The 24630-nt window shown below is 41.9% G+C and overlaps 1 protein-coding gene across 4 annotated transcripts in view; it reads left to right on the top strand.

Annotated features, from left to right (window-relative positions):
* Positions 1–24630, top strand: part of atm (ATM serine/threonine kinase) — a 193120-nt gene that overhangs the window by 80555 nt on the left and 87935 nt on the right. For 2 of the 4 annotated variants that reach the window (XM_072263105.1, XM_072263103.1), the window contains exons 27-31: positions 2884–3002; positions 3637–3763; positions 16024–16223; positions 16720–16894; positions 18370–18534. In XM_072263105.1, the coding sequence (XP_072119206.1) occupies positions 2884–3002; positions 3637–3763; positions 16024–16223; positions 16720–16894; positions 18370–18534 (786 nt within the window). Of the gene's footprint in view, positions 1–2883; positions 3003–3636; positions 3764–16023; positions 16224–16719; positions 16895–18369; positions 18535–18948; positions 19022–24630 lie in introns of those variants that run through there. The other 2 variants (XM_072263106.1, XM_072263107.1) reach the window with 2 other exon arrangements.

The following is a 24630-nucleotide window of genomic DNA, read 5'->3' as shown; positions in this document are numbered from 1 at the left end:
TTTTTCAACCAGCACACAAAGGAAATTAATGTCCACACAAAAGGTTAGTTACCTAAAATAATGTAGTAGTTAACAATTATACTTATTGAAAATAATCTTTTAGCTAACAGTTTCTGTTAACTAGTTAGTCGGTTTTTCAAATACCACAATGCACGTCACTAATTTACGTCACCTCACCTATCCTGTTCCGGTTTGTACAGCTGCATCACGGTGGCAGCCATGCTTGGTGGACAGTGTTCATATTGTAAAGTTTACAAAGATCTGTTTCAAATCCTGTAGATGGCTTACTAAGTTTTTATTGGAAAAAATGTTGATTCACAATGTCGAATTCAAAAGAAGCGAAGGGCCTGAAGCGCAAAGCAAATTTGTTTAAAGTTGAATGGCTTAACAAAATAATAGAAACTGTTACACCGAAAGCTCATGAGATCATGAGCGTTCAGCTATGAGAAATATTCATGTATGATTCGGAAACTGGAGTTAGCTGTTTGTATTGTCGTGATGCGAAAGTTGCTGGAGAATTTGCTAGTGGAAAGAAGTGGGATGATATTTGGAAACTTGACTTTTTGAAGCGTCATTTGGCAAGTAAATCGCATTTGGACAGTGTACAAAAGCTCAGGCAAAAGGACCCGTCATTACCCGTTATAGCAGTGCTACGCATGTTACGGTTGAGTGCAGATGAACAAGAGCAAAAACGATCAAACCCAGAGGAGATCAAAGTTGAGGTACAAGAATGGTCAGCTTTTGATTTCTCCGCATTTGTAGATTGTGACTTCACATTTGGCGATGAACAAGTTTATGCCTTATGTCTATAATATCATGATTTTCTAGCTGAAAATATTGTAATAGTTGACAGTTTAATGATTTCAAATTTTCCGTGGAAGAAAAAATTAAATCCAAACTGATTTCAAACTTTGCTCAAATGGTGGCATTTGTACTTGAAAATGAACAGTTTTGTGACCTTGCACAGTTGATGGACATTGGGGGAATCTTTCTTGCGTCTAGTGCGGACTGTGAGCGAGGTTTTAGCCTAATGAATCAACTCAAAAACAAGCTGAGAAAAACCATTTAGGTGAATGTCATTTGAATATGTTAATGAGGATCAAAAGCTATCAATGGGATGGAAGTTCTATTAGTCGAGACAGTGTTTACAAAGAATGGGTAAATGCCAAAGACAGGAGAGAGAAAAAATAACTGAGTAACTTAAATATGATAAAAATTAAATACCTCCAACCTGATGGCATGAACATTGACTTCTCTTAACTCCAGTTAATGCCCCTCCTCCCCTTCGTACCCCATCCCTTATCTATCTATTTATTTATTTAGTTATGATGATTTTTTTTCTTTCCCCTTTTTTTCTCTTTTTTTTCTCCCTCTGTCTCTCTCACTATAACTCCTTGCCCATCCTCTGGGCTCCCCCCACCTTTCTTTCTCCATAAGCCTCCTGTCCCATGATCCTCTCCTTTCTTCAGCCTCGTATCCTTTTTGCCAATCAACTTTCCAGCTCTTAGCTCCATCCCTCACCCCCCTGTCTTCTCCTATCATTTCAGATCTCCCCCTCCCCCCTCACTTTCAAATCTCTTACTATCTCCTCTTTTAGCTAGTCCTGACAAAGGGTCTCGGGCCGAAACGTCGACTGTACTTCTTCCTATAGTTGCTGTGTTCACCAGCATTTTTTGTGTGTGTGACTTAAATATGTATGTTATTTTGTTGTTATTCTGTGCAGTTTTATGTCAAATGTTTTGTAAACCTTCGTAAACTGTCCCATGTGTGCATTCAGTGCACACATACTTTTGTCACAGGAAAAAAATTTGCAGAACATAAGATTTTTGGGCACACTGACTACTCAAAATTAGAGGGAACATTGCCCACCAGCGCCTTTACTTCCTGAGAAAGCTTAAGAAATTTGGCCTGTCCCCTAAAACCCTCACTAATTTTTATAGATGCACAGTAGAAAGCATTCTTCTAGGGTGCATCACAACCTGGTATGGAAGTTGTCCTGTCCAAGACCGGAAGAAGCCACAGAAGATTGTGAACACAGCCCAGCACATCACGCAAACCAATCTTCCGTCCTTGGACTCACTTTACACCGCACGCTGTCGGAGCAGTGCTGCCAGGATAATCAAGGACACGACCCACCCAGCCAACACACTTTTCGTCCCTCTTCCCTCCGGGAGAAGGCTCAGGAGCTTGAAGACTCGTATGGCCAGATTTGGGAACAGTTTCTTTCCAACTGTGATAAGACTGCTGAACGGATCCTGACCTGTGTCTGGGCCGTACCCTCCAAATATCCGGACCTGCCTCTCGGTTTTTTTGCACTACCTTACTTTCCCTTTTCTATTTTCTATTTATGATTTATAATTTAAATTTTTTAATATTTACTATTGATTTGTACTCCAGGGAGCGCGAAGTGCAGAATCAAATATCGCTGTGATGATTGTATGTTCTAGTATCAATTGTTTGGCGACAATAAAGTATAAAGTAGCCATACCTTTTCAAAAGAGGTTGGCTATGGTTTTAGAGGAATTGTGATTGCATATGTTTTCTTTTTCATTGTAACTTTGATGGTAAGAGTAATTTTAGATTTACATCTTGAAGTCCCAACCAAGTAACTTAGCCTCTTAGCCTAAAGTTAAAATAAGGAACCTTACAATAATATGATGTCCCGTTAATTGTTGTGACTCTAATGCACCAATATAATCTCTGGTACTTTGTAATTACAGGCAATCTGTGATCATCTATCTAGTATAGTTTATCAAAAAAAACTGTAATATTTCAGAAAATAATGATTGCATTGAATACATTTTGTCTCAAGAAAATATTAAAAACCAGAAATTCTGAGATACTTAACACTGGTATTGCTCTTTTGTTTTCTTTTTTTTAAAGCAAATTGACCATTTAACCCTCAATAACTTGCCAGAGATTGTTGTAGAAGTGCTCAATACCCTGTATGATCTTCCGAACCAAGATTCTGCAAATGATAGAGAGCTGGTGGAATTTGTAGGGTAAGCGAAGTAAAAAAAAAGTTTATATCCATGTTTTACTAACAAGACATATTGACCAATAACTTGTCTGCAATAATGCTGTTGGAACATTGTGAATGTTTTCAATTTTACACAACCTTATTGTAATCAAAGTAGATTTTATTTTGCCAAATTAGGAAATATAATTGGACTTTTAACCTTTCAATATCAGTAAGCAGAAATTTTTTCCCAGAAATTTAAAGAATTAACAAAATTTGTTTAATTGCATTAATTTGTTTATATTTTAAAAGATGGTTGCCTGGCAGTGTGGTGTGAAGGGCCTGTTCCACGCTCTATCTCTAAATAAATGAATACATTTTCTGTGAGAGGAACAGCAATCCAGTTAATTCTACCCTTTATTCTCCTGAATATTTTAAGCCAACAGAAGATGAAATCTATAAATACACTGAATTGTGCAGGATAAGTTACAAGTTTTACTTTTTCCAAATAGCTAAATTATGTCCCATCCAAGAGTGGACATAATTTGGTATTTTCTTTGGAAATAGATTAGTTTTTTATTGTGATCCATTGTGCAATGATTTTTTTCGAGAGTTTTCGATTGCTTATTAATAGTTGTATTTTCTGCTTTGAAAATCTATTTCTCTCTACCATTCAGGGCAATGGATCCTGCTCCTAACCCACCTTATTTCCCATCTTATGTTATCAAAGCCACACTGGAGTATATTGGTAGCTGCCACAAAGAGAAGTTCAAATCACTTGTGGCAGTTCTTTGCAAAAATCCTGTAAGTTCAGTGTTATATCTACTTTTTGTGGTTACATTTGTTAACTTGCTAGGAATCCGTGCTTTTTTTTTGCTGATTGGAGAGAAGGGTGGGTGTAATATTCTTCACAGTCATACACCTCTTCGGCTGGTACACAACATAATTCTCACTCAAAAAGGACATTCTTTTAAGTGAGAAGACTTGCTCCTCTTAGCTGAATTTAAAGTATCAGATAGGATAATCTGAGATCATTTTATGAATATTTCTGAGAAACGCCAAATTATCATTCAACAAGTTCAATGGAAGAACTTTTTAGATCCCTCATATTTTGTGTCAGTATTTCCCAACCAAACTTAAATTTTATTTAACTTTCGTAGTGTGCCATGTTGGGTTCATTCTTTATCTCTGTATTAGCTCACTGCAGCTCTGTGCTTTTAAGACGTACAGTGCCTATAAAAAGTATTCCCCCCCCCCCCCGGAAGTTTTCATGTTTTATTGTCTTACAGCATTAAATCTCAGTGGATTTAATTTGGCTTTTTTGACACTGATCAACAGAAAAGACTCTTTCATGTCAAAGTGAAAACAAATTTCTACAAATTGGTCTAAATTTATTACAATTATTAAACCCCAAATAATTGATTGCACAATTACTCACCCCCTTCAAGTCAGTATTTATTAATGCACCTTTGGCAGCAATTACAGCTTGAGTCTGTGTGGATAGGTCTCTATCAGCTTTGCACATCTGGACACTGCAAGTTTTCCCTGTTCTTTACAAAACTGCTCAATCTCTGTCAGATTGCATGGGGATAATGAGTGAACAGCTCATTCTAGTCCAGCCACAAATACTCAATTGGATTGAGATCTGGACTGTGACTTGGCCACTCCAGGACATTAACTTTGTTGTTTTTAAGCCATTCCTGTGTAGCTTTGGCTTTGTGCTTGGTGTCATTGTCGTGCTAGAAAACAAATCTTCTCCCAAGTTGCAGTTCTTTTGCAGACTGCATCAGGTTTACCTCCAGGATGTCACTGTATTTTGCTGCATCCATTTTACCCTTTACCTTCCAGGGCCTGCTGCAGTGAAGCATCTACACAGCATGATGCAGCCACCACCATGCGTCATGGTCAGGATGGTGTGTTTTTGATGGCGGGCGTTATTTGGATTACTCCAAACATAGCGTTTAGTTTGATGGCCAAAGGCTCAATTTTGGTTTCATCAGACCATAGAACCTTTTTCCAGCTGACTTCAGAGTCTCCCACATGCCTTCTGGCAAACTCTAGTTGAGATTTCATGTGAGTTTTTTTTTCAACAGTGGCTTTCTCTTTGCCTCTCTCCCATAAAACTGCAACTGGTGGGAGGGACTTCCGGGTCATCAAGGGAATGGCGGCGTAAGGAAAAGGTCTCTCGACAAAAAAGAAGGTAAACTGCCCCATAATCGAATTTAGACAAATACTTAATATTGCATAACTATATTAATAAAAGGGGCAAGGATGATGTCTAAGAACAAGATTAAAAAGTCCGCTCCGAAGGCTGATAAACATAAAGAGACGCAGCAAGGCGACGGGCCTAGCTCCCCAATGGCAAGCCAGGACGGAGATAATGAGGAGGAATCGGTGACTGTCCTTGATTCTCGGAGAGATTCGCGAGTTCTGACAAGATAACAGCAAACAGCTGGAAGATATTAAAGGAGAAATAGTAAAAACTAACTCGCGGATAGATGAAGCCGAAGCGAGGATTGTTGGAATTGAAGAGAAGCTACAAAACGCAGAGGAGGTGATAGCAGAAATGCTGAAGCTGCAAGACCAGCTCCAGTGGAAACTAATAGATCAAGAAGGCCGCTCGAGAAGGGAAAATGTGAGGATTTACGGAGTTCCCGAAGGAACTGAAGGTAAACCCGGATTGATGATTCCCTTCGTGGAGAAGCTACTTAGAGAGAACCTTGATATATCGGCCGCAAAAGACCTACAGATAGAAAGAGCTCACTGCGCGTTGGCACCACAGCCTCCAGCAGGCGCCCAGCCCAGATTGATTCTGGTCAGATTTCTCAGTTACAGAACGAAGGAAGAGGTGCTTAAAAGGGCATGGCAAAAGAAAGGTTTCATGTGGAACAACTGTAAAATCAGTTTAGACCACGACTACACACCGGGGATTCTTGCCAGACGGAAGGAATATACGGAAACACGGAGAGTCCTGAAGGAAAACAACATCAGATTCCAGACCCTGTATGCAGCTCGGCTGAGAGTCTTTTACGACGAAAGAACAAAAACTTACGCTTCGGTGGAGGAGGCAACATTGGACCTGGAGGACTGGGGACTACCTATTAAAGTTATCACCCAACCGGAGTCGCTACTGGAGAGGATTCGGCAGAAGTCGTGGCAGTTAGTGGGGCGAGGACGCTCCACACGAACCAGAGTGTCAAACTACAAGGAAAAGCTGCAAATATTCAGACGCGAATGTACAGAGAACACAGATTAATTAAGAGAAATGACTGAAAGGTAAAATGAAAACTGGTAACTGAAAATAAACTAGACGGAATAACTTGAATGATAGCAATATGGTTGAGACATAAATAGAAGAAAATTCTCTATGATTATTCAAACTGCTGAGGGCCCTCTAACACAGGGTGAAGATAGAGGTTATCCTTCTGAACTGAGGCGGGTCGGTGCTCAGGCCTCACTGTGAGAAGTCGGGAAAAATTTTCAAATGTTGCACGTTCAAAAATGTCTAGGGTGTGGTTATATGTCTTGGTTTACTGTTGAGAAGGGATTGCTTACTGTTTGGTTAGAAAAGGAGAGTGGTTTTTTTTCTACTAGAGAAAAATGCAAACTGAATTGGTAAAAATAATTTCCTATAATGTTAATGGGGTTTTGAATCCAATTAAAAGAAATAAGATTATGTCTAAATTGAAAAAAGAGAGGGCACAAATAGCTTTCCTCCAGGAAACACATATGAGCCAATCTGAATATGGAAAATTAAAAAGAATGGGCTTTAAGCATGTATTTTATTCATCATATAAATTGAGTCACAAAAGAGGGGTAGCTACTTTAATATCAAGTACTCTTAATTATGAACATATTTCAGAGACTAGAGACAAAGAAGGACGGTTCGTAAAAATCACAGGAAGAATAGAAGGTACAGAAATAACATTGCTGAATGTTTATGCTCCTCCAGGTTGTGAATGGTCATTTTATAGACACATTTTTGACCTAATGGTCAGTTCTCAAGGGGTAGTAATTTGTGGAGGGGATTTTAATATTAGATTAAATCCTATATTAGATTCTTCAAGAATAGTTACTCAGAATAAACCTCTGACTCGGAAAGTGAATTCATTGATGGAGGAGTTGGGAATTATAGATGTCTGGAGGGAATTACACCCTACTAGTAAAGATTATACATATTACTCTTTCCCTCATTCAGCCTATTTAAGGATAGACTATTTCTTTATCTTTAATACAGATAGACTCAGGATAAAAAACTGTAATATTGCAACAATTGATCTGTCGGATCATAGCCCAGTCTCTATGTCTCTAATCCTGGAAAGGAAAATGAGGAAAACACTATGGAGGCTAAACTCACATATACTCAATAACCCGAAAGTAATGGAGAGATTAAGGGGAGAAATCAAAGAATATCTAGACCTTAATGACACGGGAGAAACATCACCAGTGATCTTATGGGATACATTGAAAGCTGTACTGAGAGGGAAAATTATTTCCATTACCACTCACATGAAAAAAATCAATGCACAAAAATTAGCAGACCTTCAAGGAAAATTAAAACAACTTCAAGTTGTAGATAGCAACAAAAGTAATTCAAATCGAAAACAGGAAATTAGGAAATTGCAAAGTGAAATTGACGATATTTATACGTTGGAAACTCAAAGAAATTTTCTTTACCTGAGACAAAAGAATTATGAAGTAGGAGGTAAATCAGCTAGATTATTAGCATATAAATTACAAAAACAACAAGCAGACAATACAATTCATAAAATAAAGAATCCAAAGACAAAGCTTGTGGAGAGTACAATAGGGAAAATTCAAGAGAGTTTTGAAACATATTATCGAGAGCTGTACTCCCAACCCCGGGCCCCCAATGAGCCCTATATAGACAGTGTATTGAATTTCTTAGATCTACCTAAACTTACAGATTTACAAAATGAAAGTTTATTAGAACCAGTAACTGTCAAAGAACTGAACGTGGCCATCTCTAGGTTAAAGGCTGGAAAGTCCCCGGGTTCTGATGGGTTTACCTCAGAGTGGTACAGGTCCCTGAAGTCACAGTTAGCCCCATTACTACTTAACACCTTTAATTGGATCTTGCAGAGAGGAGAAACTCTACCTTCCTGGAGAGAAGCCATTATTTCAGTTATTCCTAAAGAGGGTAAAGCTAAACTAGAATGTGGCAATTATTGGCCAATTAGTGTTCTTAATTTAGATTACAAACTATTTACATCTATATTAGCGCGCAGATTGGAAAAGCTTTTACCTGGCCTAATCCACTTAGACCAGACTGGATTTATTCAACAAAGACAAACACAGGACAACATAAGGAGAACTCTGCACATATTAGAACAGGTTAATAAGAATGAGACAGAGACAATGGTCGTAGGATTGGACGCTGAGAAAGCTTTTGATTCAGTTAGTTGGGCATCCCTATACAGAGTGTTAGGAAGATTCGACTTTCAAGAAAAGTTTATTAAAGTAATTCAGACTCTATATGACAGCCCTACAGCCCGAATTAAGATAAATGGGGACCTCTCTGACTCCTTCATCTTAGAGAGAGGCACTAGATAGGGATGCCCAATTTCTCCTCTCCTTTTTGCGCTATATATTGAACGGCTTGCCCAACTAGTAAGACAGAGCGAAATCGTAAAAGGTATCAAGGTGGCAGGGATTGAACAGAAGGTGGCGTTATTCGCAGATGATGTTTTGGTCTATCTGAGTGAACCAGAAAAATCATTTATAGGATTGTTTACACTGTTGGATGACTTTGGGAAAATATCAGGTTATAAAATAAATGTAAAGAAAACGCAGGTTATGTCCCTAAATTATACACCATCCAAAAAGTTGCAGGATACATATGATCTTAAGTGGGAAGCTAAATCATTAAAATATTTAGGAATAACCCTGCCGAAGGATCTTTCAACGCTGTCACAGGTAAATTATGGGCCATTAATCTCAGAGATAAAAGCAGATATGCATAGATGGAATCTTATCCCCTTTTTAAGTTTAAATTCAAGGATAAATACTATAAAAATGAATATTCTTCCTTGGTTATTGTATCTTTTCCGTACTTTACCGGTGGAGGTGGATGATAATCAATTCAGGGAATGGGACAAATGGATTTCCCGCTTCATTTGGCAAGGAAAGAAACCTAGAATTCGATATAACACCTTACAGTTAGGGAAAGAAGGAGGAGGTATGGTTCTTCCTTGCCTGAGAAATTATTTTTATGCCTCACAGATAACCCCTCTGTTATATTGGTGTAATAGGGAATATAAGGCTAGATGGAAGGAAATAGAATTTGGATTAGTTGACAGTTTTCCTCTTCAGGCCTCAATAGCTGACAAAAGATTGATGGCCCAGTTGGAAAAATTTAAAAATGCTTGGATAAATCTTACATTAAAAGTATGGCAGAAGGTGGTTAATTCATGTGGAATTAATAACATGTTAAAACTCTTTAGATGGTGTGCATATGATACCGAATTCCTTCCCAACAGAGGAGATAAAAGATTTGAGCTATGGATAAAGAAAGGTCTTACAACCTACCTCTCATTTATAGATAAAAGAGTATTACAAAGTTTCCAAATCCTGCAGGACAAACATGGCCTAGAACATAATGACTTTTTTAGGTACCTTCAAGTACGAAACTATGTTAACCAGAGTTGTAGATATACAGACCTATCAACAGTAGAATTAGAATTTTTCAAGATTCTGAATTCGGCTTGCAGTTCAATACCTAGTAAATCAGTTTCTCGATTATATAATGCACTCTCCCATGCTAAAAATGTAAATACACTGTATATTAAAGAGAAGTGGGAGAAAGAAGCGGGGTTGGTACTTCCAGAGGAGGCTTGGGAGAAAATCTGCAGCTTTCAATGGTCCTCGACTAATTCTTTGACTTGGAGAGAACATTGTTGGAAAAACATTATAAGATACTTCAAGACCCCATATCAGGAAAAATATAAAGATACAAATGTGATGTGTTGGAGAAGGTGCGGCTCCAAGGAGGCAAATCATTTTCATATTTTTTGGGATTGCCCTAAATTAAGTCTATTTTGGGAAGGTATTCATAGAACATTAGTTAAGGTACTTAGGTCCCAGATGCCTCTGAACTTTGAGACGCTCTATTTGGGGCATGTATTGTTTCTTGAACAGAAGGAAGATATAAAGTTGCGGCAGGCCCTCTTAGCGGCAAGTAAGAAATCAATCACTAGAAAATGGCTAAATCCAATACCACCTACATTAGAAGATTGTTACGAAATTATCTTGGAAATATTTAAAATGGAAAAGTTGACTTCCCAGAGAACTCAAAAAGAAAAATTTTATCAAATCTGGAATAAATGGATTGAATATATAACCCCAATGCGAGCAGACTTTAGATGACTCTCCTAATGATTTATACTGCTCTTCTCATCAACACAGTAATATTGCTAACGTAAGCACCCCTAGTCTAAATGTTTGTTTTTTTTTTGTTTTCTTTTGGAAAATAGAGAATTAACACAAGTAAAGGGAAAGATTTGGGAAAGGGATAAAAAAAATGAAAAAATTAAGTAAATAAGTACATAGGGATTGGATAATTATGTCTGCGGGCAGGAGCAAGCATGAACAAATTAGGATATAAGCACCTACAATGGTTGATACATAGGCTTATATACAACATTTTGGACCAGTGGAAATGGTCCAAAAGGGTTATATGGAAACTATTATTACCATTTTTCTTAACAACTAATTCCATTACTTAGCCTAATAGGTTAGATTTACCACAGTACATAATTATCTATTTAAATGTTTATTTTCCTTTTATATCATCTCAATGTGGACTTAAGAATGTATAAATAATTGTAGTTTTATACATATAAAAAAATGGAAAAGGTTATATGTGTGAAAAAAGTACATGATATTTGTGAATTCCTTATCCAAATAAAAATAAAATTTAAAAAAAACTGCAACTGGTGAAGCACCCAGGTGATAATTGATGTATGTCCTATCTCTCCCATCTCAGCCACAGAAGCTTGCAACTCCTCCAGAGTTGTCACAGGTCTCTTGGTGGCCTCCCTCACTAGTTCCCTTCTTGCATGGTCACTCAGTTTTGAGCAAACAGACTACTCTATGCAGATTTACAGCTGTGCCATACTCTTTCCATTTCTTGATGATTGACCTAACTTTACTCCAAGGAATATTCAGTGACTTGGAAATTTTCTTGTATCCATCTTCTGACTTGTGCTTTTCAATAACCTTTTCGTAGAGTTGTTTGGAGTGTTCTTTTGCCTTCATGGTGTGGTTTTTGCCAGGATACTGATTCAACAGCAGTTGGACTTTCCAGATACAGGTGTATTTTTACTACGATCAATTGAAACACCTTGACTGCACGTAGGACGCCAAAAACAGATCTTCACTTAACTAATTATGTGACTTCTGAAACCAGTTGGTTGCACCAGTTATAATTTGATGTGCATATCAAAGAGGGTAAATAGTTATTAATTTAGATCACTTTATAGGGATCTGTTTTCATTTTGACACGAAAGAGTCTTTTTCTGTTGATCAGTGTCAAAGAGAAGCCAGTGATTCAATGTTGTAAAACAATAAAACATGAAGACTTCTGGGGCGGGGGGGGAATACCTTTTATAGGCACTGCATATTGTTTCAAATCTCACCAATTCTTTTTAAGAAGCGATTTTAGACATATGTAACCATCAGGTTTGGTCGGTGGCGTAAGTCTAGGGAAGACGAACTCTGATCCCGCCAAACGTGTGAAATTTGAGGTGCAAAACATCAGTATTTGTGTGGATGGTGCGTGATTTGTTCCCCTGTTACAAATCAGTACCATGAAATAACAGACAGTACACCATATGTAATTAAACGGTTTAGCTTTATAATTCTTAATTTGACTAAAGGGTTAGTCAGCCCCACTCCTTTCTGGGGCCTTCTCTCTCCATCTCTTGCGGAACAAAGGACCCACAACACCTCAGTCTCAGGCACACAGCAAGAAAAAAAACACTTCCCTCATTGGACAGCACATATTCCAAAGCACCTGTTATCTCTAACCTTAACCCCAAGCACTGCTGCTACAGAAAGACCATTACATTAGCCCCGAAACCTTTCCCAGGGTATTACACTCTTCCCCCCCCCCCACCAAATTTAGTCATGTCCTCATGATATTGAGATAATTTGCCAACCCATCATGCAAAGCACAAAGTCCAACCCAGGTGTAAAAGGCAGTGACATTGCTCCCCAAGGCGGTAGGGGCCACTCTCTGTTCCCCCAGTGCTACATAGGCCAGCCTATCTGGTGGTCTCCTGATTCTTTGACACCTCCGTACCCCCGCATCTACTCCTTTAGGTTCCAAAACTACAGGGAATACTTTGGGGATACTGCTGGTCTACCTGGCGAGGCTTCCTCCGGACTTTTTACTTGTGCCCTCCTGCAACCTGGACCCCCTCTGGCCCTTGGCTGAGCCCTGCTTCATCCCTTACAGGGTACTGTGAAACCCAGACTGTCCACAGAACCCCCCTCCCCCCCAAATTTCACCTGCCTCAGCGTGAGAAGAGTTGGGAATCTCTTCCTCAATCAGTGGGGAGTTAGCAAAAGGCTGCATATACCACACCCTCATCCTCCGAATCATTTTCCCATTCAGGGGCAGGGACTGGTCTAATCTCTCCCGCTGTTGGTCCTGCAGTTGCCCCACGTCGCCGCTGAGTCCTCTAACTAGGTGTAGGCTCTGGGTCAATCTGCACCTCTTGACAGGCCCATTCCCATCCTCTGGTTTCACCTGGAAAACTGGTACATTTGGCATCTGACTCTCCACTACATAGGGCGTAGCTGCCCAGCAGATAGCCAATTTATGCTTCCCATGTAACTCCAAATTCCTTATCAGGACTCGGTCTCCTAGCATGAGTTGGGAGATCCTAACCTTTTGATCATACCTCCTCTTATTTCCTTGGCTCTGCTTGGCAGCTGTGACCTCAGCTAATTCATAAGCCTTTTTCAGCTCTCTTCTCATATGAGACATGTACTTCAGATAAGTCTTCTGTGGTGGGTCTTTCTCATCAGTCCCAAAACAAAGGTCGATGGGCAACCTCGCCTCGTGCCCAAGCGTCAGATAATATAGCGAGTACCCGGTAGATTCATTTCGGGTACAGTTGTAGCGGTGGACCAGATATGTTGACTCCACTTGTTCTTCTTGCTGGTCTCCAACGTTCCGAGCATGTCTAGCAAGATCCAATTAAATCTCTCTGGCTGGGGATCACCCTGTGGGTGATTAGCAGTAGTCCTCAACTCCGAGCATGCTCAGTAACTTGTGTATGAGCCTACTCTCGAAATCCTTTCTCTGATCACTATCTATCTGCCTGGGAAGGCCATAATAAATGAAGTACTTCTCCTGTAACACTTTGGCCACTGTGGATGCCCTCTGATCCTTGGTCAGGAAAGCTGGTGTAGTGGTCCATGATGACTAAGACATTCGCCGTGATGCTGGCATCTGCTCTATTGACAGGAAATCCATACACACCAAGTCAAAGGGCCCCACACTGTGCAAGTGGGACAATGGAGCGGCCCCTGTAGGCAGCGTCTTCCTCCGTATGCATCGAATACACGACTTGCAGTATTCTTCGACCTCCGGCTTCATTCGGGGCCAGTAAAATCAATCTCTGAGCAATTCATATGTCTTCTTAACCCCCAAATGTCCAGAGTCATCATGAAGTAACTTCAGCACAATCCTGCGATACTTCTCAGGCAGAACCAGTCTGATGGTGCCCTGACCTGATATGGGATCTGGTTCTTCACCTTCCACCTGGGCCATTCTCTCAGTAACGGAGGCACCACAGCATGTTTCGCCTTTTCCACTTGGGCCATGTCTCCCTTTTCGACTGCTGACTAAATGGTACCAATGCCCAGGACATCTCACTGAGCAGCTGCCATACCTCAAGATTCAATTTTGCTAACTGGTTTGTCTTCAGAGCAGTCAAGATAAAATAAGCTTGTGGAATGGTACCTTCAGAAGCCATTTGCTTTACCGTTCAGTCCTGCCCCTGCCTTCCCTCTGATGGAAAACTGGCACATGGCTTTCACTCCTGGGGCAGGAACGCTCTCCCACTCTTTGTCCTTGTCCAGCCCGTCATGCGCACATCAGGACAAAGCATCAGCATCGATGTTCCTATTTCCCAACCAGTACTTCAGGCTGAAATCATAGACAAACAATGCCGAATTTTGCCGAAGTCAGGATATAAGTTAAGGGATTGTTGTCCATCCTCACCTCAAACTTGGCACCATAGAGGTGGTCACTCAACTTATCCACTACAGCCCATTTCAATGCCAGAAAGTCCAGCTTGTGCGTGGGATAATTTTTTTCAAAGGGCGACAGACTCCGGCTGACAAGCACAACAAGTTTCAAGCCAGTGCCCTGATCTGTTCACTATTTGGTTCATTCTTCACTGATCCACCTCAGCCACCTGAATGGCCCCCTGTGCCGCAAGCAATTTAGTTGCCTCTCTAGCCGAAAGATGTAGGCAGAAAACTTCTCCCCCTTCTCCTGACACATGTTCAGAAACCCCGTCATGCGTTCCATCGGACTTCCTGTCGTGGCAAACACATTCTCCAGTGCCTGCATGTAAGCCACAGCAGTGGCAAGTGGGTACTGTGACTTTACGGCTCTCACAACATCAGCAGCCTGTCCCCTAAAACTCTCAACCAATTTCTGTCTCTTTACCTCAACAGAGCACTGCCATTCATCTAGCAACTGAGAGGTCTGCTCTGCCCAAGTCTCATACTCCTCCTCCCCCTTGGGGATGGGCGTTATTCCAGAGAATATTCTTAGCTTCCGATAACTAGGACCCTCTGCCTGTGCACTGGCCATTTGTTCGCCAGAGAGGTAAGGGCTAATACTAGCTCAGAACTCTCACTCTTTACTGGGGGACGGGGACTAATCAGACGTTCCAAATCCAACTATTCCTTCCCCTCCCTCCTCAGATACGAGAGCACCCTGTCTTTGAAGTCTTGGCCCCCAGCTATGGGAGACTCGACTTGCTATTCGGCCCGCTCTGCTACACTCTACTCCGCCCAGAAAGTATGAATGGTCCACAGCGCCCCCCCCCCCCCCCGGGGCCCCAGTAGTACCAGGCAGTTCCACTGCCGTTACATCAGCACTAGTCTGAACTAAAACAAGGTCTGTGCCCGCCATTTTACCAAACATTCGCCCCACGATCATAACTTTGCCTACAGCATTAACGGTACTTAAAAGTTGAATTAACAATTCATCCGGAGTACGAATATCTACTCCACTCAACACACACGCATTCGTTACCGGTAGCCCCGTGGATGCACACGACCGGTCAACCCTTGGTAGCATCAATACTAGCACAGACTTAAACACACAACCCACTGGTTCAATGCTCAGAGCAATCAAAAAGCATCCAACGAAATCAATCCCGGATGAGCCCCCACGATTGTAACCCTCAGGTTCGGTCAGCGGTGTAAGTCTAGGGAAGACAGTCTCTGGCCCCACCAAACGTGTGAAATTTGAGGTGCAAGACATCAGTGTTTGTGTGGATGCTGCGTGATTTGTTCCCCTGTTACAAATCAGTACCATGAAATAACAGACAGTACACCATATGCAACTAAATGGTTTAGCTTTATAATTCTTAATTTGACTAAAGGGTTAGTAAAGAAAAACAAAAAGAAAAGGGCCCATTTTAATGGAACAGTCTAATGTGCACAAGTTAGTGCTCACGGTTTCCCTTCTGCCGGTCCTCCATCAATCTCCCCGGGCTTCATCGACTCCCAGCCCCACCCCAAGTCCACTCCTTTCTGGGGTCTACAACCTCTCCTTCCTGGTGTCTTCTCTCTCCATCTCTTGCCAAATAAAAGACCCAGAACACCTCAGTCTCAGGCACACAGCAAGAAAAAAAACACTCCCCTCATTGGATGGCCCACATTCCAAAGCACCCTTTATCTCTAACCATAACCCAAACACTGCTGCTACAGAAAGACCATTACATTAACAGTGAAACTTTCCCAGGGTGTTACACATGTTTGATTTAAAAGCTGTCCAAAATGTCTTTAAACAGGATTCAATACAAAAGATCTTGCTAGCGATTTGTAAGAAGGCAGCAGACAGTACCAGTGCCTATGAAAAACATAGAATTCTGATGATGTATCGTTTGTTTGTAAACATGTTGCTGAAAGAGATTACGGACGGGCTTGGAGGATTGTGGGCATTTGTTCTCCGTGATGTCATCTACAGTCTGATTCACCACATCAATAGCTGGTCAGTTCCTTTTCATGAATTCTTTCTTTCAAGTTTATTTGCTATTAAGGCTTGTTCATTGTACTTCTTGGAGTATATCTTTTACAGTTGTGAATTTAGTTGTTTGCACTCTCTAATTAAGATTTCTTCTCAAAGAAAGAATTTTTATTTTTTCAAATCTCTTTCATAATTTCAGGAGCTCCCCGATAGCTCTGTACCTTTCCATTGTTTCTTACTTATAATGTTAGCCACACAGCCACTTATACTTATTTATGTTATTTCAATCAATTAGGCTGGTGAATCAAGCGCACTTACAAAATCCCCTTGATCTCCATTAGCTAATTCTGGTGATACGTAGAAAATTATGAAGCAGATGGTATAACAAGTGGTGATTAGTAGGGTTTCTAATGTATGAATTGCCAGTATGCACTATAATGATTTTGAAGACAAAAATGTTACTTCAACGTTTGTTTTAGATCGTAATTACAGATCATGATTGTAATTTTTTTCTTTGTAGGCCATCACACATGGATGATATATCCACACGCAGTTTTTCCCTATGCTGCGATCTTTTAACTGTCACTTGTAAAACTGCTGTGGAACATTGTGGCGATGCACTTGAAAATCACCTTCATGTCATTGTGGGTACATTAACACCATTGGTGCAGGAACAGCCAGAAATTCGCCAACAGGTGAGCCACTGATGTAAATAATAATTCTGCCTGCTTCTTTCAGTTTTAAACTTTATTGGTTTAATTACAGCAATACCCACAGATTACAGGAGGAACTCAGCAGACCAGGCAACATCTTTGGAAAGCAGTAAACAGTAGACATTTTAGGCTGAGGCTTTTCATCAGGATTGGAAAGAAAGATGAGAAGTCAGAGTAAGAAGCTGGGAGGAGGGGAGGAAGAAGTACAAGGTAGGAGGTGTTAGGTGAAACTGGGAGGGGGGAGGGGTGAAGTAAAGAGCTGCTAAGTCAATTGCTGAAAGAGATACAAGCCTGGAGAAGGGGTAAATCTGATAAGAGAGGACAGAAGGCCATGGAAGAAAGGGAAGGGGGAGAAGTAGCAGAGGAAAGTCATGGGCAGGTAGGGAGACAAGATGAAAGAGGGGAATGCTGAAGGAGAGGGGTGGCAATTACCAGAAGTTCGAAAAATTGATGTTCATGCCATCAGGTTGGAGGCTACCCTGAAGGAATATGAGGTGTTGCTTCTCCAACCTGAGTGTGGTCTCATCATAGCAGTAGAGAAGGCCATGGACTGACATGTCGAAATGGGAATGGGGAGCAGAATTAAGATAGGTGGCCACTGGGAGATCCTGCTTTTTCTTGCGGACAGAGCGTAGGTGCTTGGCGAAGCAGTCTTTCAATCTATGCCAAGATCCAACAGGATCTCACTCACCAAAGCATCTTTCCCTCCTCCCTCTCCCCCACTTTCTGCTTTCTGCAGGGATCACTCTCTACGCAACTGCTTCATCTATGCATCCTTCCCCACTCAACTCCTCCTAGCACTGATCCTTGCAAATGGAACAAGTGCCACACCTGCCCCTACACCTCCTCTCTCACTACCAGTTAGGGCCCCAAACAGTCCTTCCAGATTGGGGTTACCTACTCTTCCCGGAGTGACCTCCTGTTTGCTACTTTTAGCGTAGAATAAGTCTCCGCTGTATACCAAAAGCACAATCAAGGAAGCCAACACAAAGTCAGTAAGAGTGTCATATGTTGGGTATACATAGAGCTTTAGCGAAAAAGAAAAAGGAATTTAGACAACACACACAAAATGCTGGTGGAACGCAGCAGACCAGGCAGCATCTATAGGAAGAAGTATAGTCGACGTTTCGGGCCAAGATCCTTCCTATAGATGCTGCCTGACCTGCTGAGTTCCACCAGCACTTTGTGTGTGTTGGCTGAAAGAAATGTAGAGATGGCTCTGGATGAAAGGAAGTCACCCAGTCATGAGACCAAATGAGGCAGGGATAAGAATTTTAGGTCAGTGAGGTCAAGGACTAGAAACCAGTATAGATCATTGTTTCTAAAGTTCAGTTTTGTGTGGCTGTACATTATGTATTATTCCCATTCTGCTCCTCTGAATGTTTTGCGATTCTTCATGGTTATTATTCTCTATTTTAATTTAGACATTTATTGTATTATATTTGTAACTCTTTCAGGCCCTGACATTATTGAAGTATCTAGTGATTTCCAATCGTGGCAATGAAAATCTGTACCATGCAATTAGGCGTTTGGATCCGTTCCCTGATCTTCCTGAATTCGGAGAGCTCCGTCTTATCCAGGAGAAAATCAAGTATAGTAAGAAACAGTTCACGCTGTTAGAGGTAAAAATATTTTTTAATGTATGCCATGAGGTTTGAATTAAATGTTTTTCATTTCTTCCGAAGAATTGCAAAATATTTTAAGCTTTCACTTGAGCATCAGTGTCACAGTTATTAACCCAAAAATCCTATGTACTTTTATTAGTGGGGAAAGGTTTTATTCTCAAGCAATAGGCATTACTGCAAGACTGCAGCAGGAAGTAATCGAGAAGTTGTCCTTCAGCCTTTTTATCCTGCTCTGCCATTCACTAAACACCTGTTACTCACTTTAACTTTCTTTGTATCTTCTGAAATTCTTAGCATCCATAAATCTATCAACATAGTCAATGGTTAGGCAGCCATGCTTCTGCAGTAGTTTATTGCCACACAAAAACTAACTTTCCTTGAATCCAATCTTCTTTTTTTGATTCCTAGTAGAATTATCACCTAGTGGACTTCTACTTACTTTTTAATGGATAAAAAGTTGCTAAGAAGATGACATCAATTAAAGAGCAAGAAAAGAATCAAAAGCTGCAAAGAAACAGAAATATGAATGTTACTACAAAGAATTGTCACAAACAATAAATTACTAATTTGCCAATTAATTTTCTTCTGTGGCATATGTTACGTACCCCGTAACCGGATTGTCAAACCAGCAGAAATGGAACACTCATTGGAGTCTGTGATTACTAGGAACTAGTAAAGTTTTATTAAAGAAATAAGTAATACAGTACACTAACATCAAGGATATAAATGTAACAGGTTAGCAATGATAGTATACACATATACACAGAAATAGGGTAATAGAAATCAACCAAACTCTATCGCAGTCTAGGCGTAAAATGATCAGTCTTAAGGTGAAGCAGAGTTCAGTTCAATCTAGTGCAATTCGAAGTAATCGCTGTTGTTGTACCGTTGGAGAGTGAGAGATACAGTTGGTTTCAGGCAAACCTTTCAATGCCTTCTGATCCCGCTGTGGTCACCGACTGTGGCCCCTCCGTTCCGGATGTGAACATTCTTCCGTGGTGAATCCGCACCCAGGCAAGGGCGGACACACACCAAGTTCCCACCGATTGTAGCTTTACACCCTGTGAGCCTCTGACCGATTCCTGCGAATCGATCCTCCAAATATCCCACCAACTTGTGGGGCACAATGCTCTTTCCAGGGTCCCGTGGCATGTGTCTTGTGCCTTAGCAAATACACTATTTTTATCCCCCTGATGGGCTATCACCTGTCCATCAAACTTCAAATAGTTAAGGTTCAAAGCAAACTGTCTGTGGCAGACGCCAACATCTGAATTATGTGTCTCTTTCTCGTCAATCTCTCGCTTCTCTCTTATTAGCATTTTGAATGGTTCTCCATTGTCTCTCATTATCTCTCTCATTAGCATCATCCGTTCTGCAGCTGTGCTTGGCTTCACACATGACACCCTCATCCTTAAAAGAATTTTTACCGGGGGTAAAAATTACGAGCATGAATGCACATTATAAAATACACACTAATATACAGGTAATCATCAGCTATTCGGCTAATAGAGAGAACTTTAAGTTTTAACACCTGGACAGATAATCAGCAATCACATTGTCGGTTCCTTTTATATGTTTTATCTTTATATCACATTCCTGTAATACCAGGCTCCAACTTAACAAGCGTTTGTTTTTATCCTTCATTGTGGTCAAAAACACTAATGGATTGTGATCAGCAAACCATCAGTGGTTTCTGTGCTGGACAAATATAAACCTCAAAATGTTGTAATGCCAGAATGATTGCCAGTAATTCCTTCTCCACAGTGGAATAATTTCTCTGATGGACATTAAACTTCTTAGAAAAATAAGCCACCTGGTGTTCAATTCCCTTCTCGTCTGTCTGCAACAGCAACCCCCCCCCCCCCCGCCACTTCGTTGCTGGCATCTGTTGCTAGGGAGAAGGGTTTTGAAAAGTCAGGCGCATTCAATACAGGGTGGTGACACAGAATCGCCTTCAGACTCTCGAAGGCTTGTTGACAAAGGTCGTTCCACACAAACTTCTCATTCTTCGGCAAGAGCTTAGTAAGAGGGAGGGTAATATCTGCAAAGTTTTTGCAAAACTTCCGATAGTACCCCACCATCCCCAAAAACCTTCTCAGGGCCCTCTTGTCCGTCGGGATGGGAACTTCAGAGATAACCTGCACCTTAGCCTGCATCGGTGCCAGCTGCCCCTGTCCTATCATATACCCCAGATATGTGACCTTAGCGTGGCCGAACTCACTTTTCGCGAGGTTCACTGTCAGCTTGGCTTCAGACAGCCGTTTAAACAGTTCCTCTACTGCCACAATGTGCTCTTCCCACGTGTCACTCCAGACCACCAAATCGTCAATATACGCTGCTGCATTCTTTAACCCTTTTATCACTGAATTAATCATCCTTTGCAAGGTCCCTGGGGCGTTTTTCATGCCATTATATATATACTCGTATAACCCAGATGGAGTGACAAATGCTGAGATTTCTCTAGCCCAGTTGGTTAAAGGAACATACCAGTACCCTTTCAGCAAATCGATCTTTGTGATGTACTTAGCCCTCCCCACTTTATTGATGCAATCGTCTACCCAGAGATGGGGTAAGCATCAGTTTTTGTGATGGCATTCACCTTTCTGTAATCTGTACAGAATCATATGCTCCCATCGGGTTTCAGGACAACCACACAGGGAGAGGCCCATTCCAATTTGGATGGCCTAATAATACCTGTGGCTAGCATGTGTTCAATTTCTTTCTCCACTAGCTTGCCCTTCTCCAAGTTCATCCTATAGGGGTTTTGCTTAATAGGCTGATCTGATGTAACAATAACATCATGTACCGTCCCCTTGCATCGCCTCGAGACATCCGGACATACATCTGCATGCTGGTTAATTAGCTTTATCAGCGGCTCGCTCTGCTCAGGGGTTAAGTGAAAGACCTTATTCAGCAAAGTTGGCCAAAACAATAGAGTTCTCCAATCTGGTCGGCACCATATTTATCTTTTCAAGATGGGTTTTCCACTTATCATTTGGCACCCCAGCCTCATTTATTTTTGTGATAACACCAACTAGATCTGCTTTCTTATCGTGGTAAGCTTTTAACATATTAATATGCACTAATTGTGTCAGCTTACGTCTGAGCGGCGTTTCAATAACATAATTCAAAGAGTCTATCTTTTTAATCACTTTGTGTGGACCATGGAATCTTGCCTGGAGGGGGTTGGTTACCACTGGAAACAGAACTAAGACCCTATCGCCCACTTGAAACACTTGTTCGCGGGCTCGTGTATCATACCACTGTTTCATTTTTGTTTGGGAGCTTCGTAGATTTTCTTTGGCGAGGTCACAGGTTCTTTTAAGCCTCTCAGGAAATTTTAAAACGTAATCAATCACATTGACTTGTACTGTTGGGCTGGACCATTGCTCTTTCAGTAAGGTCAGAGGTCCTCTGGGCCTCTGACCGAAGACGAGCTCGAATGGGCTGAACCCCAATGACTCCTGAGCTGTGTCCCTTACGGCAAATAACAAGAGAGGCAAGGCATCATCCCAGTCCCTAGCGTTCTATTGACAATAAGTTTTAATCATCTTTAATGTTGCGTGGAACCTTTCCAATGCCCCTTGAGACTCCGGGTGGTATGCGGAGGCCAAAATCTGCTTTGCTCCCATCTCATCCAACATCCAACGGAATGTGTGAGATGTGAAGACACTCCCCTGATCTGACTGAATCTCCCTTGGCAACCCCACCGTAGTGAAAAATTTCACAAGCGCCTTTACCACTGCGGGAGACTTGACGCTTGCCAGGGGCACCGCCTCCGGAAACCTGGTGGCGGCACACATCATAGTCATCACATATTCTTGCCCACTCACAGTTCTGGGCAGGGAACCACAAAGTCCACAATTATTCGGGAAAAGGGTTCCCTGAAAGCGGGTATCGGTCGAAGGGGCGCTCTAGGTAGGACCTGGTTCGGCTTGCCTACCACCAGACAGGTGTGACACCGTCTATAATACTCAATGATATCCTTCCTCATGTTCAGCCAGTAAAACTCTTTCATAATTCTATCGACTGTTTTCCTCACCCCAAAATGTCCACCGAGGGGTATCTTGTGGGCCAGGTTAAAAATCTCGTCCCTATAAATTTTCGGCACTACCACCTGGTGTACTACCCCCCACTCCTCATCTGCGGGCACGGTACTTGGTCTCCACTTCCTCATCAGTACTCCCTCCTTCACATAATAGCCCACTGGTTCCCTTTATATTTCTGCTTCAGAGAGAGCTGTCTCCGTCAAAATCATCAGCTCCTCGTCTCGTTCCTGTGCCTGTATAAATTCCTTCCTCGCTAATGATAAATCTACCTCAACTCCCTCACTTCCTTACGCTCCACTATGCTCCTTCTTCTCACTTTCTAACCCTCCTGGTACAAGGCTGGTAAAAGCATCTCAGCTAAATCCACATTCGCTTCAGCAGCCTTTCTCGACATGCGTCGAGTTACTGCACAAATGGGATAAACCTGTGAATCCATGGGCGGGACCTCAGTCCTGGCAGGCTTGCTCGTCAGCTTTACTGCTGGGTACACATCTCCACCTGCAAGGTCGTTACTGAGTAAGACCACCACGCCTTCCATCAGTAATTCGGGCCTCACCCCCTATCGTGACCGGTCCGGAGACCAAGTCGCTTTTCAGGTATATCTGGTGCAAAGGTACTGCTTCAGTCCCTTTTCCAATGCCTTTTATCACACTGACCTCCCCAATCTCGATCTCTGCACTAAATTCTAACACCCTCCTTAAGATCAATGATTGACAAGCCTCAGTGTCTCTCCAGATCCGTACTGGAACTCGGGTTGACCCCTCCTTCACCGAGACCAATCCGGCCGAAGTAAACTTCTTGCACCCTTCCTGAACTCTATCAAACCTCTTCTTCCCTAGCGGTTTGTTTGCTGGCTCAATACAGCCAGTCGGAGTCGTCGTTTTTCCTTTCCCCGTCTCCTTCTTTGGGGCAAAACACCTGGATGCAATGTGACCGGCTTTCCCACAATTATAGCATACGAAACCAGGAGACTTCCTACCAAACTGCTTCCCGTCTTTCTTATCACTAGTCCCCGACTTACTTTCTGGCTTTGCCGGCAGACTTTCTCCACCCTCTCGACTACCCTTCTGGTAGCTTTTACTTGGGGTAAACTTTGCTTTGTGTGTTAACGTGTACTCATCTGCTAACTTAGCAGTTGCCGCTAAGGTTTCTGCCTCTTTCTCATCTAGATAGGGCCTCATACCTTCAGGGACACAACCTTTAAATTGCTCAATCAGTATTAGCTGCAGCAGTTTGTCATAATCCCCAGTGACCCCTTTCGAGGCGCACCAACGCTCACAATACATCTGCATCTCACGGGCAAACTCTAAATACATGCGGCCCCACTGCTTCCTCACATTCCAGAACCTTTGCCGGTATGCCTCCAGGACCAACTCATAAATCCTGAGTATAGCCTCTTTCACCACATCATACCTCTGGGCATCTTCTGCTGACAACGCTGAGTAAGCTTGCTGAGCCTTCCCCTTAAGCACGCTCTGGAGTAGAACAGCCCACTTATCCCTCGGCCAGTACCAAGCAACATCGACCTCCTCAAATGGGGGAACCAACCTAACCTCCTAGGCCGGCCTGAACCCTCCACCTTGGTCCGGCATTTGGCCCCTCTCAAGAGCTATCCTTAATTTCTCCAGCTCAAACTCCCTTTCCTTCTGCTTCTTTGTCTCTTCCCGTTCTAGCTGCTTTTCTCTCTCTTCCCATTATAGCTGCTTTTCTCTCTCTTCCCGTTCTAGCTGCTTCTCTCTCTCTTCTCGTTCTAGCTGCTTCACTTAGAACTCATGCTCGAGCCTTAATTTTTCCATCTGCAGCTGCACCGCCTCCCCACCAGGTTTGCTCATAGACACCACCTCCAGCACCCCGTGGGGAAACACATCTTTAGATACATAATGCTCAACAATGGCTCTGTGCATCTCCGCTCTCCTCATTGTCTGCTTCCCCTTAAAAAGATTCAACCTTTTTGCAACAGTCGCCAATTCTGATTTCTTGGCATCCTCTAATGCCTCCAAGGTTGGCATCTTTAGAAATTCCTCAATCTCCATTTCTGCTGTTT

This window comes from Mobula birostris, chromosome 7 (genome assembly GCF_030028105.1).
Source record: "Mobula birostris isolate sMobBir1 chromosome 7, sMobBir1.hap1, whole genome shotgun sequence".
In the NCBI taxonomy this organism is placed as follows: domain Eukaryota; kingdom Metazoa; phylum Chordata; class Chondrichthyes; order Myliobatiformes; family Myliobatidae; genus Mobula; species Mobula birostris.
Note: the sequence above shows the minus strand (reverse complement) of the source record. Positions and strands in the feature narration are given on the sequence as shown.